The sequence below is a fragment of the Alligator sinensis genome, unplaced genomic scaffold (genome assembly GCF_000455745.1).
Source record: "Alligator sinensis unplaced genomic scaffold, ASM45574v1 scaffold373_1, whole genome shotgun sequence".
Classification (NCBI taxonomy): domain Eukaryota; kingdom Metazoa; phylum Chordata; order Crocodylia; family Alligatoridae; genus Alligator; species Alligator sinensis.
Genome location: NW_005841990.1, coordinates 603514 through 616462, shown reverse-complemented (window position 1 = coordinate 616462; position 12949 = coordinate 603514). Strand labels below are relative to the sequence as shown.

General features: G+C 40.6%; 1 protein-coding gene across 1 annotated transcript in view; it reads right to left on the bottom strand.

The window, feature by feature from the left end:
* GRIK1 (glutamate ionotropic receptor kainate type subunit 1) overlaps positions 1 to 12949 on the bottom strand; it is a 257589-nt gene that overhangs the window by 98518 nt on the left and 146122 nt on the right. The window contains exons 3-4 of the mRNA XM_025201340.1: positions 12590 to 12847; positions 3606 to 3787 (exon numbers count right to left, since the gene is read on the bottom strand). Of these exons, the coding sequence (XP_025057125.1) occupies positions 3606 to 3787; positions 12590 to 12847 (440 nt within the window). The remainder of the gene's footprint in view (positions 1 to 3605; positions 3788 to 12589; positions 12848 to 12949) is intronic.

Below are 12949 nucleotides of genomic sequence, written 5' to 3'. Positions count from 1 at the left end.
CAGCTTTGGGGGCTGAGAGAAGCAGTTAAAACAGCTGCACCTGTTAAGCTGATCAGACTGTGGAATAAGCTCCCTCCAGAGGTGGTGCAGTCACCACCTGGAAATCTTTAAGAGGAGACTGGACTAGCACTTTGCTGGGGTCATTTGACCTCAGTTGTCTTTTCCTGCCTAGTGCAGGGGCTGCACCCAGTGATCTACAAGGTCTCTTCCAGCTCCTTGCAACTCATGAACCTATGAATCAGGGACTGCCAGAGGCTACAAAAGGTTGGGCTTCTCTGAAGCTGGAAAAGAAAGTGTGAGGAGAGCAGCCACTTGGACAGGTATGGGCTGTAAATCTGGTTTAAATTAGTTTATTGATTTACCTGCTTCTTTTTGTCTTGCCTTGCGTGTTTGTTAGTTGCTCATGGAAGATGTGCGACTCAGTGATATTTTATCTGAGCTATTAAGTAAGCTAAAGGTAGGAAGCACACTCCATAAAAGGGAATTGTTTTAAAAAAAAATTTAAACCCAGACAAACCTCACTGCCCAAAGCTCCAAGTGAAACCTGTTTGTTCTATGGTCTCAAATCTGCAGAATAATCTCACATGTATTTCTGCCCATGCTTGTACGTTGTTTTTTAGGGCATAATTTCTAATGTAATTGGATTTAGTTAAACCAAGGCACTTTCCATCTTCTTCTCTCCTGCCCCACTCAAGAAATCCTGGTGAGAGGTTTTGAGCCCTGATACTGCATGCAAAACCTTGATGTGTGTTTGCACCTGCATGGAGCGTCTTTGCAGTGCTTTGCACATTGCAGTGTACATGTGAGATTTTGTTTTTGAGTGGTCAAACAAGAATGCTTTTCTACCTCACTTCTAGGCTTGCTTGTTGGAGATGAGGGGCTGGAAACCTTTCCCTCATATGGAGCAGGACCTTGATCTCTTCCCATCCCACCCCCACCTCCTTTTGTTATGTTAGACCAGACATTTTCACTACTTCCATCTACGAACATGCTGCTTTTCCTCTTCCCTGGTGGGGGAGAAAAAAAGAGAGATGTTGGCTGTGCTCCCTATAAAAGAAGGAAGGTACTGCAGAGGGAAAGGGAAGAGACTTCTTGGAGGAATTGCAGAAGAAAAGCAGAGATACAGTTTTTTGGCGTGGGGGGAGTACACGGAATCTCGGGTATGGAGAGATGCACAGGCCTTGGTTTGGAGAGGTGCATGCATGTGCATACACTTGCATATGGATGGTAAATATATGTCATGGCTTATTGAGGAAAGGAACAGACTGAGCTTCTCTGTTCTGACAAGGAGCTCCAGTGTTTTGGGCTAAAATCCTTCCTCTATATTGCAGGAACAGGAAATGTGTTTATATGTACTTAAATGAATGTAGAATGTTATGTATAAATGAGGTTTACATTTAATTTATTTAATATAAACATATTCATGTACATATTAACAATTTGAAAAACTTTCATTGCTTAAAATGCAGTACATTCATAATTCATATTAACTCCACCCTCTTAAATGCATCTGCCCTGCCTCTCTACTAATCATCCTTGAATATCCAGCTTCTCTGTCCCTTCCAGTCTGGATTACTTGGTTTCAGTTATTCCATAGAAATATAGAATTGTGAAAACACTGAATGCTTTTGGTTCTGACTTCTGCTTGTATAAGCCATTGTGTGTCACTTATCACTGACTTATACATTTTCTATCGAGATCCACAATTGGAAGGTTTTAAAAGTCTCCAGGGAGAGGATATTCTTCTCTATTAAACCTTATGGGTTTTCAGAATCATTTTGAGAGAGCCCTTTTTTAAAATTTCATCCCTATTAAATTTATATAGGACTTTCCTATAGGGGTACTGAGAATATTGAACTCCATGCTTTAGGGCCATGTGATCATATGAGTAATCAGTGTAAATCAAAGCAGACTCCAGGCTTCAATTTATCCACCTTTTTGACAGGCAGAAATTCCTTTATCTTGCTGCTGCTTCCCTTATCTAGATTGCTCATTCCTTCTGCCTTTTACAAAAACTTCATAATGTACTTCTCTTGTCTAGTCCCACTCTGGACTACTCAGTGGACAGCTGGAGCCACCACAACTGTTGTCTTTCATTATTTTTCCTCTTCAATCTATTCTTCATACCGTAGCTATGCTGCTTCCTTCCCACAGTTCTGACCTCTTGTACCTCTTCTCCTTTAGCTCCCTATTTCCTTCTACAGTTAAGTTCATGCTGCAATCACATTCAAAATTCAGCAGATCTTATTTCTGGCCATTTACAGATACACAGTTTCTGCTAGGAGAGTTGCAGCTTTTCTACCAGGGAAACCCCCCTAAGAATTCTCCCAAATTATTTGAATGTGCATCTGTAGCCTGAGCCTGCATTTAATTGTCTCTGTTATGCTTCTCATACAATGTGCTTTGCCAGCCTGTCCTGCTTTGGGGCACCCTTTGTGTCCTATCCTCCCCTGGATTCCATGCTTATTTTTTTCATATACAATCTGATATGTTTGAAATACTCCCCGTCCTCCAGCATGCTTAGAGGATCTCACTTTCTTCCACTGTAACCCGTAAAATCCACTTTGTTTACTTAACTAGCCACTGCAAAGCTCATCCCTGGGCTATATATTCCTGCTCTTGAAAATATTTAATTACCATTGAAAAAAACCCCTTGAATTCAGAACAATAAACCTATGCATTGGAGATGGGTTAGATCTTAAAATTTCCAGGTGCTTCCCCACCTGCTCAACTGTAATGGGGTTGATGTCCTGCAAGCTGACGTGGATTTGTCTGCACCTCTTATGGGTACAGAGGTCTGCCCTGGCAGAGCATCCAGATGTCTCAGACCCAGGTTTCACAGAGATGTATTCAGCTACTTTAATTTTATGTACTGAAGTAAGTAGGACTACTCACCATATATATTAAAGTTTGAGTTTAAGCTTTGTGGGACTGAGGTCTTAAATTTCTAATATCTTTAGAACAGGAACTTTGTATCTTAACAGCACTTTTCTGTGATGCTGTTGAAATGCAGTTGGTAGATACAAATCTTTCCTTTTGAAGAACTCTCTCCCTCTCTTCCTCCCGTTAAGAGTTTGAAATTTAGTAAACTATATCAGTATATAAATATCTTGATTTATACTGGCAAGACTCAGACCTGAATTTGACTCCTGTAGGCTTTGTGGAGAGACCTGCTTGATTAGAGCAAATTATGACATGCTTGGAAATGGCCTTTTTAATTTTCTTTTTGACATAACAAGTCTGAACATAAATTGAAGCTGGATATATCAAAATTAATGAAACTTCATGAGTTCTGCTTGGTTAGAAAGAGACAACAAATATGAATCTTTTCCTGATGCCATGCAAACAGCTCTTCAAAGACCTAGCATTGTACACTTCTGTAGAGCTGTGAAACCCAGCTGAGGGCTCTGAACTCAAATGAGTTGCTTCCTACCAACTTCCTCTGCCTTTAAAAAAAATAAAAATAAATAAAGGAAAAAAATACACAAAACTCCACCCTAATCCTTATGAATGCAGTTGTACTGTTTCCCAGCAAATGAAAACCAGATGACACAATATCTTTTGAGAATATGAAAGTACTCCTCCTGCCCCCCGCCACCCCTTACCTGTTTAAGAATTTCTGCTGCTGTTTCATGTGAGCAATCAAATATCACATAGAACTCCTTGCCCTTTTTCATCTCCTTGAGTAAAGGCCTGGCATCTTTATTCCCGGAGGGCAGCTGGCGGATTTTGATTTTAATGTTATATCTGGAAGGGGCTTTGATGAGCTCTTGCAGGCGAATTAGACCTAGAAAATGACATCCAATCAAACAACTACCTGTTCTGCACAAGTATTTATTGCCATTTAGACAGACTTTTTTTATCATTCCCACTATATTTCAAACTGCCACCTATCTAAAGGTTAAGCTGTTAACCTCCTATTTGTCAGCTCCCTTGCTAGTGTAGGTTATACAGATGTTTTTTGCTCATGAGCATGTTTACCTTGTAAGCAGACACACTACAAAGGCATTTTCAATTTCTTTTGACGCATTTTTTTTTCTTTCTTACTTCAGCACGTAGTCATAATCTTCAATGTTAAAAAAAAAAAAAAAAAAAAAAAAATGCAAACTTGCAATTGGGGAAATCTTACCTGTTAACCTTCCATTCTGATTTCAGAAGTGGGCAAATAATGGAACAAAGTCAGTGACTAGCATGGCCACCTTATTTAGTTTCAAATTCAGCTGGTTAGGGTGAGTGGCATTTACCAATACTGATTTATTGTTTGTAGACGTACATATTGTACTTATTAATTTGGCATCAAAGGACCTTGCAAATTTTCTAGTAAGGGGAACTACCTTATATTATCTGTATCCTCTCGCTGTGTGTGTGGCACATGGTTAAATTATGCTACTACGTTGCTGTAGCAGCACACTATACCCCGGGAGCGTGCTGCTACAATGATGTAGCTGGCAATCAGGCGTAGATCATGCCGTTGTGCACCACATGGTGACATAGCGTGGCATGTAGACGCACCCTGAATCTACTAATAACTTAACTCTGAGATCATTCTGTGTTTTGTAGTTTCAGCTATGTCCAGTGTGACTTCCCAACCTACTTCCTCAACTGGTGTGAAACTATGTAGCTTAATCTAAGACTCTAGATCAGCAGTTCCCAAACTGACAGGTTGCACACCACCAATTTAAAATAATACAACCCTAAGTACCACCAGGAAATTTTACAGTTCAACCTTAAATACCACCATTAAATTTTGGTCATATTAAGTGTCACAACCCAATTAACTTGTGCCCATGCCACTGAGCAAGAGATACCATTCAAATCATCTTCATTTGAATATTAAGGGTTAAAAGACTTCCCTGCCAAGAAATTCCTTGAAACAAAACGCTGGTGGTGTACTACAGATAATTGGTCAGCTGAAATAAAATGCTAGGGGAAACTATATAATTGGTCAAAGATAAGCGTAAGCTCCTCACACGTAGCACACCCGTAACAGGTAGAGAAACCTAACCCACTACCTTGTAACTTGAGGAGACAAAGAGCTGCCACCTGCCAAAAAATTAAAGATTCCATATAACGGTTCACGATTGGGCATCTCTGTCAAACACCTCTGCCTATAAATAGTTTAACGGTTTCTGCCCAAGTCGGAGAGCTCTGGGGATCTCGCAGGAAACACCTGTGCTTGTCACCAGAGAATTGGGAAATTGATCAATTCCCAATCAATCACCCCATCAGCGTAAAATATTGATGTAGAAAGTCTTGCAAGCTCAACCATTCGTTCCCAGCGCCACGTCCGTCATTATCTCGTTATAACCTAACTGCGTGCGTGTACTCAACTCTGTAACCGAAGTTATATGCGTATACTCAACTCTATAACCGAAGCTGTAACGGAACAAAGGCTCGCCTGCGTCGTCCATCACTATCTAGGCGACGTAAGTAAACAAACTCCTGTAACCTACACGTGTCTGTGCCTGGTTAATTCCACTCCATCCATCACTACCCGCCTGCTGAGCTCTAAATCTAAACACTCCGGTGTGTGAGTCAGGCGGCTGCCGGCGGCTGCTCTGATTCACGACATTAAGTAATTGTAATACATCTGTTAATGCGTACCACTGATGGGATGTCTGTGTGCCACTGGTGGTATGCGTACCACAGATTGGGAACCACTGCTTCAGAGACATGTACACTTATATCAGGATCTGCCCTCAAAATTTTAAATGGAGTACACTGCTTACTAGCTGTCTAATTTTATCCACATGTAATTTATCCCTTCACTTAAAATAAATAGAGAGAGAGAGAGACTTAGGGCTCTATGCAATATGTCTAAATTCTCTATCCATGAATTTAATATTCTAACAAAAAACCCTTCATAAGACCATTCTGCTGCATGAAGTAAAAGGAATCTTTTAATACAAATATGAATAGAGATTAAATGAAAAAGCACATGTTAAAAAAATTAAAACCCTAACAAATGGAAATTCTGAAAATGAACCCATCAGCAAGCTGATGCCAGGGGGCATCTGATTTCCCTTGTGCATGAACCTGCTCAGTTGAATGATCCCTTAGTATTAATGCTGTACTGAAGTTAGCCAAACTCCGATTTTAAAAAGATCCCTCTTACCTATCAGAGTTAAGTTGTGATGGCTGCGTTCCAGGTTTCTGGTTTTCACTCAAGGACTTGTACATTAAAAAAAGGAAAAAAAGCTCCCTTCCCTCACTCCCTACAGTTCTGCTTCTGTGTTTCAGTGAGGGTTTTTTAAGCATCAGAAAAATAGATTATTAACCACTATGAGTATTCAAATGGAAATTATTTTGCATGCTATAAAAGCTACAAGTTGGCTTCCCACCAGGCCCTTAAATATGACATCATCCAAGTTCATTGTTATGAGACGGGGCCCAGTGTTCTAAAACTATGTTCTAACCAGCAGGGCAGGTTATGGAATATGGCTGTGAACTTGTAGTTTGGCTCGATCCAGCATTTAAGTGTTTGGCTGCAAAATGTGGTGCTTTAGTCACTCGGACAAATAATGCCTTTAGCAGAGAGAAACTGAAATTCAAGAAAAATAAGTTAAAGTGTTTTTAGAGCAGTTTGTTATTGCTGTATTTAAATGGCCGGGGTAGCACCTGGGATTGTGCCACACTTGTGTTGCAGATGATAGTGGTAGGAGTTTATGGGTTTAGTGAAATGTTTGAATAGCAGTTTTTCTTCTTCTGACTCTTACTTAAAATACTATTATTCTGCTGTTTAAAATTGAAGGGATTAACACGCAGTAGGGTAATAAAAGTAAGTACAAATGCTTTAAGCATGTTCAGGAATGGAAGCCATGTATCTTGAACCTAAACTGCACCTGAGAAGCTCATTTTAGGCTATGTGCATCGGCTGAAGGTACAGTCTTAAATCACTGCATTCAGTGGGTAGATAATACAAGCTGGTTAAAAGGAATAAGTGAATTTTAAAACTTGTAGAGGTACGTTACAGTAACAGGTGGGATGTTTTAGTTAAAGATAAAGATGTACTTTCCTTACAAATCTCTGGGGTATATGTAATTTTTCAAATATATCATCTTTTTTGTTTAAAATATCATACGCTTCTCACTGGATGCTTTGTTATTTGAGCAGTAAAAATGTTTGTTTTATGTGGGGGGTTTTAAAAGTAAAGAAATCTCATAGTAAAAGGTCTAAACACCATACCAATTATCTTAGAGCAGCATAACAATCATCTATGATTTTCTAATATTGCTGAATGGTTGTTATTTTAGGTCTAGCCTACTGGTGAATGGTAACCAAGTAGTATTTAGTGTAATGTGTTATAGTTTCCAGAATACTGCATAACTCAAGCAGGCTTTTAAGAAACGCCTCTTTCCCCCCCCCAACCAACAATCACTGGCCTAATCATCACTGAGGAAAGGTGCCTCCTGTGGGGTTTTTTGTTTTGTTTTCTTAAATCCTTTAGGAAAGTCGCAACTCTTATGCCAATGTGAATTCTGAGAAGGCCAATGTAGTACAAACTTATATGCAGCATGCTATAAATCAGGTGGGAGCCAACATTATTAACAGACATGCCATAAATTAGACCTCATCCTCCCCTAAGTACCACCCCAATCCCCTTCCCCTGCCCTATCTGCTACTCTGCCTTCTGCCCCATTTGCTGCTGTGCTGCCTGTTCCCACCCCAATCTGCCATGTGCCACACATGGAAGCTGCCAAGGCCACTTGTGACATATGCACTGCAGGTTGATCACTCCTGCTACAAATAAATTGAACTGAGTCATGAACAGATATGTTCCTCAGGATTATAAGACTAATGCCAGAGCAAGCGAAATTGAAAATTCTCATAGATGATGACATGTGATCTAACTGGCATGAGAAATGTATCATATATCACTGATTTAGGAAAGATCAAGCTGGTAAGAGAGAGCAAAAAAGACTTTTTGCATGTATGTTAAAGAGATTGCTTATATCTGGGTTATATCTGGGAACTCAGAATTCCAAATCTTAAGTGTATATAAATCAATGTACTAAAGGGGACCTTGTTAGCAGGGAATGGGGCAAATGCACCCAAATTTTCCTTGCCATGCCCTCAGCATCTGTGCTGCCTGCACTTATACTTGCTGGCCATCCATGGCCCCTCTGCAGTGAGGATAAGCATAGGCATGAAAGAGCAGCAGGGAAAGCTGTAGAAGGTGGGTGGCTTGGTGCAGCTATGTGCTGCCTTGGGCCCAGGTGGACTTTCATAGATTTCATAAACATTAGGGCTGGAAGGGACCTCAGAAGATTGAGTCCAGCCCCCTGCCCAAAGGGCAGGAAGTCAGCTGGGGTCATAGGATCCCAGCAAGATAAGCATCCAGTTTGCTCTTGGAGGTGTTCAATGTAGGCGCTTGAACCACCTCCGGTGGCAGGCTGTTCCAGACTTTGGGGGCTCGGACAGTAAAGAAATTCTTCCTTATGTCCAGCCTGAAACGGTCTTGTAGTAGTTTATGACCATTCGACCTAGTCGTCATCCCTTGGGGTGCTCTGGTGAACAAACGTTCCCCCAGATACTGGTGGTCACCCCTGATAAACTTGTAGGTGGCCATCAGATCACCCCTGAGCCTGTGCTTTTCCAGGCTAAAGAGCCCCATGGCTCTCAGCCTGTCATCGTAGGGTCTGCTTCTCTGACCTCTGATCATGCGCGTGGCTCTTCTCTGGACTCTCTCAAGCTTCTCCACATCCTTTTTGAATTGTGGAGCCCAAAACTGGACACAGTACTCCAGCTGCGGCCTCACCAAGGCCGAGTACAAGGGGAGAATGACGTCCCGGGATTTGCTTGAGAAGCATCTATGGATGCAAGCCAGTGTTTTGGTCGCTTTACTAGCTGCAGCATTGCACTGCAGGCTCATAGATTGGATCCATCCCATTCACGGACCATCCTCTAGGTTGCCAATGCTGAGTCTAATGGATAGTAGAGGTCAGGAGAGCTGGATTGTACACCTAGCTCAACTAGTGAGGTGACTTCATGTCAGCTTCTTGTCTTGCGTTCTCTTGCGTGGACAGGTGAGCTTTTCAGAAGGATTGTCTTACTACACCTATTCCTATGTTGCCTCAGACAGTGATAGGCGATGCTACAATGAAAGTTTTCTTAATTTGTACTTAATTTCTCAGGAAAAAAACAGATGGGCTGTTTTTCCTTTTATAGTTTAATAATTCAGGGAGAAAAATACCTGAGGCAAGCAATATTACTCTGACTCAAAGAAGTCTACTTTTATTGATCATATTTGATCTGTTTACTCTCCTTAGTCCGATTTAATGTCACAATTGATTATTCATTTACATTGTAAGTATCTTTGCAAGTGAAATCTCTTTCACATCAATCATCTTTGTAACTTAAGAAGTAAGCAGCACTTGGAAGTGTTTTTTGAATGCTAATTTGATAATGTATTGGTAGATTGAAACACTAAGTTACACTTGTTTACCCATAAACACATTTTGGCATGCTGTGCTGTGAGCCCAACAAAAATTCTGCTGAGCTAGAATTACTTAATAGACATAAAGAAAAAAAATCACTGCAGTAAAACCAATCTCTGTTCTTCCCCCTTTGTGCTCGCAGCTCACTAATAAATTTTGGCAATATAGGGAGGGCAGAATGTTGGCACCGAGGTTTACCATCTTAAAACATTGGGCATTGTTAGGAAAAGGTGTTCACTGTCACGTTATGTTTTACAATATGCACTTTTCTTGGAACATTGTTTTGACTATCCTATCTAAAAATTTAGTGACTGCTAATCACATACTTTGATAAGACAGAATAAGCCTGGATAAATAAGCATCGCAGGATCAATTTGAAGGCCACTTGAACAGCTGTCGAGCTGTAAAATCTATTATCTACTGAAGCCCAATGGGCAATAGAAGAAGAGTGGCAAAATTATCTTGTAATACAGTAATTGCCTGGTAATGCAGCAGCACGCTTGGGGTGGGGAAGGAAAAGAATGGGCTGAGGGAACTTAATGGTGAGATTTTGAAAGTGTTTTCTGTTTGGCCAGATGTCCTGGCAGATTATATTTTCTTTTTTTTTCTTTTTTTAAAATAATGGAATAAATAACATGCATCACTGATGTCTCTGTTTCTTTGAAATGCCAGAGGGAACAAAGCAATATAGCTTTATCACAATGTAACTAGGCAGTCAATATGATATCCCAGCCAGTAGATTGACTCCGTTAGGATTTGAATGGGATAAACTAACGCATGTAAGTAATGCATCATTAAAAGAATGTCTTGGCTATAAAAAAATGGCAAAGTCTTAGCATAACCGTGCCACTAACTTCCAAGTTGCGTTAACCTAGAGCAGGGGTGCACAACTTTCAGCACCATGTCATCTGACCCACGGGGCTCCTCGTGGGTTTGGAAACTTGGTGACTGAGGAGGAGTGGCACTGCTCTCCTGCTGCCAAATTTCCAGACACATGGGAAGCCCTGTGCACTGGGTGCTGAATTGGCACTGATCCCAATATGTAGGGCTAGGTGGGGGTGGTGCTGGAGCTCATGGCCCAATCCTGCCATGTGGTGGGCAGAAATGGCAATGATGTGTCCCCAGAGCCCAATTCCTGTGTGTAGGGCAGAGAGAAGACAGTGCTAAGCCCCAGGGCCCCATTCAGCCCCCAGATGGGCCCTGCACCACTAATCTGGTCTGTGGGGGCAAAAAGTTGAACACCACTAACCTAGAATGGTTTTTAAAAACCCACCCTAAAGTCGTAAGGCTAATAGTTAACTCTTTTTGCTATACGGGCTTTACACCACCATTCCCTAGGTATGTTAGAATCAAGCATTCATGGTCTCTGGAGAGAAAGCATTGTAGCCAACGTTCTTTGGGTATTGCTAGTGAGCTTGATGCTGAAGAATTTACCAGGGACTTTTTTCCACATGAGGAATTCACTGAACAGTAAGCTTGAGTATGAACATACATCACACTAGTTGCTCTGGACTAATTTCTTGTGGGTGGCCTTAGTGTACACTTTGTGCCTTTTTACGAGGTAGCTTACTCCACTTTGAAAATGGAGCAAGTGAGCTACCTTGAACTTAGAGTATTCTAAGTTAACACAAAGTTAGTGCAAGGGTATTCTATAAACTCCCTCTCTTGATATCTTTTTTTTTTTTTTTTTTTTTTTGCTTACTTTGCTTAGAGGTGTGCATACCAGTGTGCAGCATTTGTCCATTAGACAAGTGTTTAGTCAGCTCCATTTTTCTGTTCTCTGCATTAATTACTATGCACCTACAAGTAATCATTTTTGTGGATGTGACACCATAAGGAAGCTATCCTTAATATGATTTCATCTTCGTCTGTAGAGAGTCCTATCATTATTAGTCAACCAATGTGCCATTGGCCTTTTATTTTATTTTCCTGTGTTTTGATATCTGTCAGTTCTTAATTTCTATAAGCTGTAACTGGAATGTTGCATATACATTTTCCATGCAATTGTTAGGTAATAGAGCCTTAATCTAAGACATTGTTTGCCCTGTGGCTGATGATATACTCATTGTAATCATATTCAAACATTAATTGTAACCATGATTGTGGTTTGCTAGCTCATGTAGAAAAGGACCTTTTTCTAAGAACCATGTAAAGATTCCTTTTTAATCTACCAAAGTGGTGACAGTTTGGCTAATTAGATGTTCAGAAACTGAATTCCACTGTAATCAGAGAAATGGCACTGGTGGTACCTGTTACCATGTTTCAGCAGTATGGTTTCGGCCACCAGGTTGGCAAAACCTATTCCCAGATATATATTCGCTACATTTGGTCTGTATATTTTCAGTCTTTGCACTGAAGGAAACTCTTCTTTGATCTTTGGAAACTCTTCACTATAGCCCCATGATAGTCATTCTGCACCGTTCTCCCACCCCTCCATCACCCTCCTCCCCAAAACCTCTTGCTTCATTCACCAAAAAGGAGATAAGCTGTTGCAGCTGATCTGCAATAGTATCTTGGGTTACAACAAAGACAGTACTACCTATGTGCCAGTTGTAGAAAGGGACCTTTTGTTTCTAAGCTAAGAGCATTAGTAAGAACTGGAGAATTTGCAGCCTGACTTTAATCTACTAGGTTGTTAACAAGGCTCGTAGTTTCAAAAAACAACTGGGGGAAGCTAGATATTCTTCCCAATAAAGATGTTTTAGCTGGAGTTCAGATCTAATTTTCTAGATACTTTTCCTTCCTTCAAGGTCAAGTAGACATCAGTAATGCTCATAACCAGTCATTCAGATAAAATATGTCACACAGCTGCACCCTGGGGTGTTTAGCAATTTGGATCCAAGTCATTGCTCCCACAGGTGGAAAGCATGATGCCACTCTATAGCAATGGTCAAAACTTATTCTCTCTCTACGGTTGAAGCTGGAAAGCACCAGAACTTACACTAGAAAGCACTTGAATGTGGAATTCTGATTCCTAATTAAGTGAAACCTGCTAAAGTGTTAGAGAAAAAAAGTACACCTCAGTTTTAAGAAATCAGTTAAATACTTAAAAAACAAACAAACTATATCCCATATTCTAAATTTTACTACTACCACAGTTTTTCATAAAGCAAAATGTTTCTGTGTGTTATGATGCCCCAGTGGTAACATACCTGTGCTATCTTCATATACTACTGTGACTATTTTCCAGTTGTAATGTAGTACCAAATCCAAAACTGCCCTACTGATGGCTGCATAGTCTGGGTAGAGATTGATATAAAACGTATCTTTGTTATCCACTGTAGGGTGCTTCCATCGGGTCTGTATGTGAGGAACTTCAAGTGCGTTGCAAATGGACTGCACTGCACTGACTGAGGAACTGTGGGAAGGTCCAAATAGTGCAGCTACACCAAGTGCAAGCTGATCACATGCTGAGAGAGAAGAAAGAGGAGAGAAAAAAAGCCATAAATAATCTGTAACACAAGTCACTCTTTTCTGTTATATTTTTGTGTTGAAAGGCTGATGATGGATTT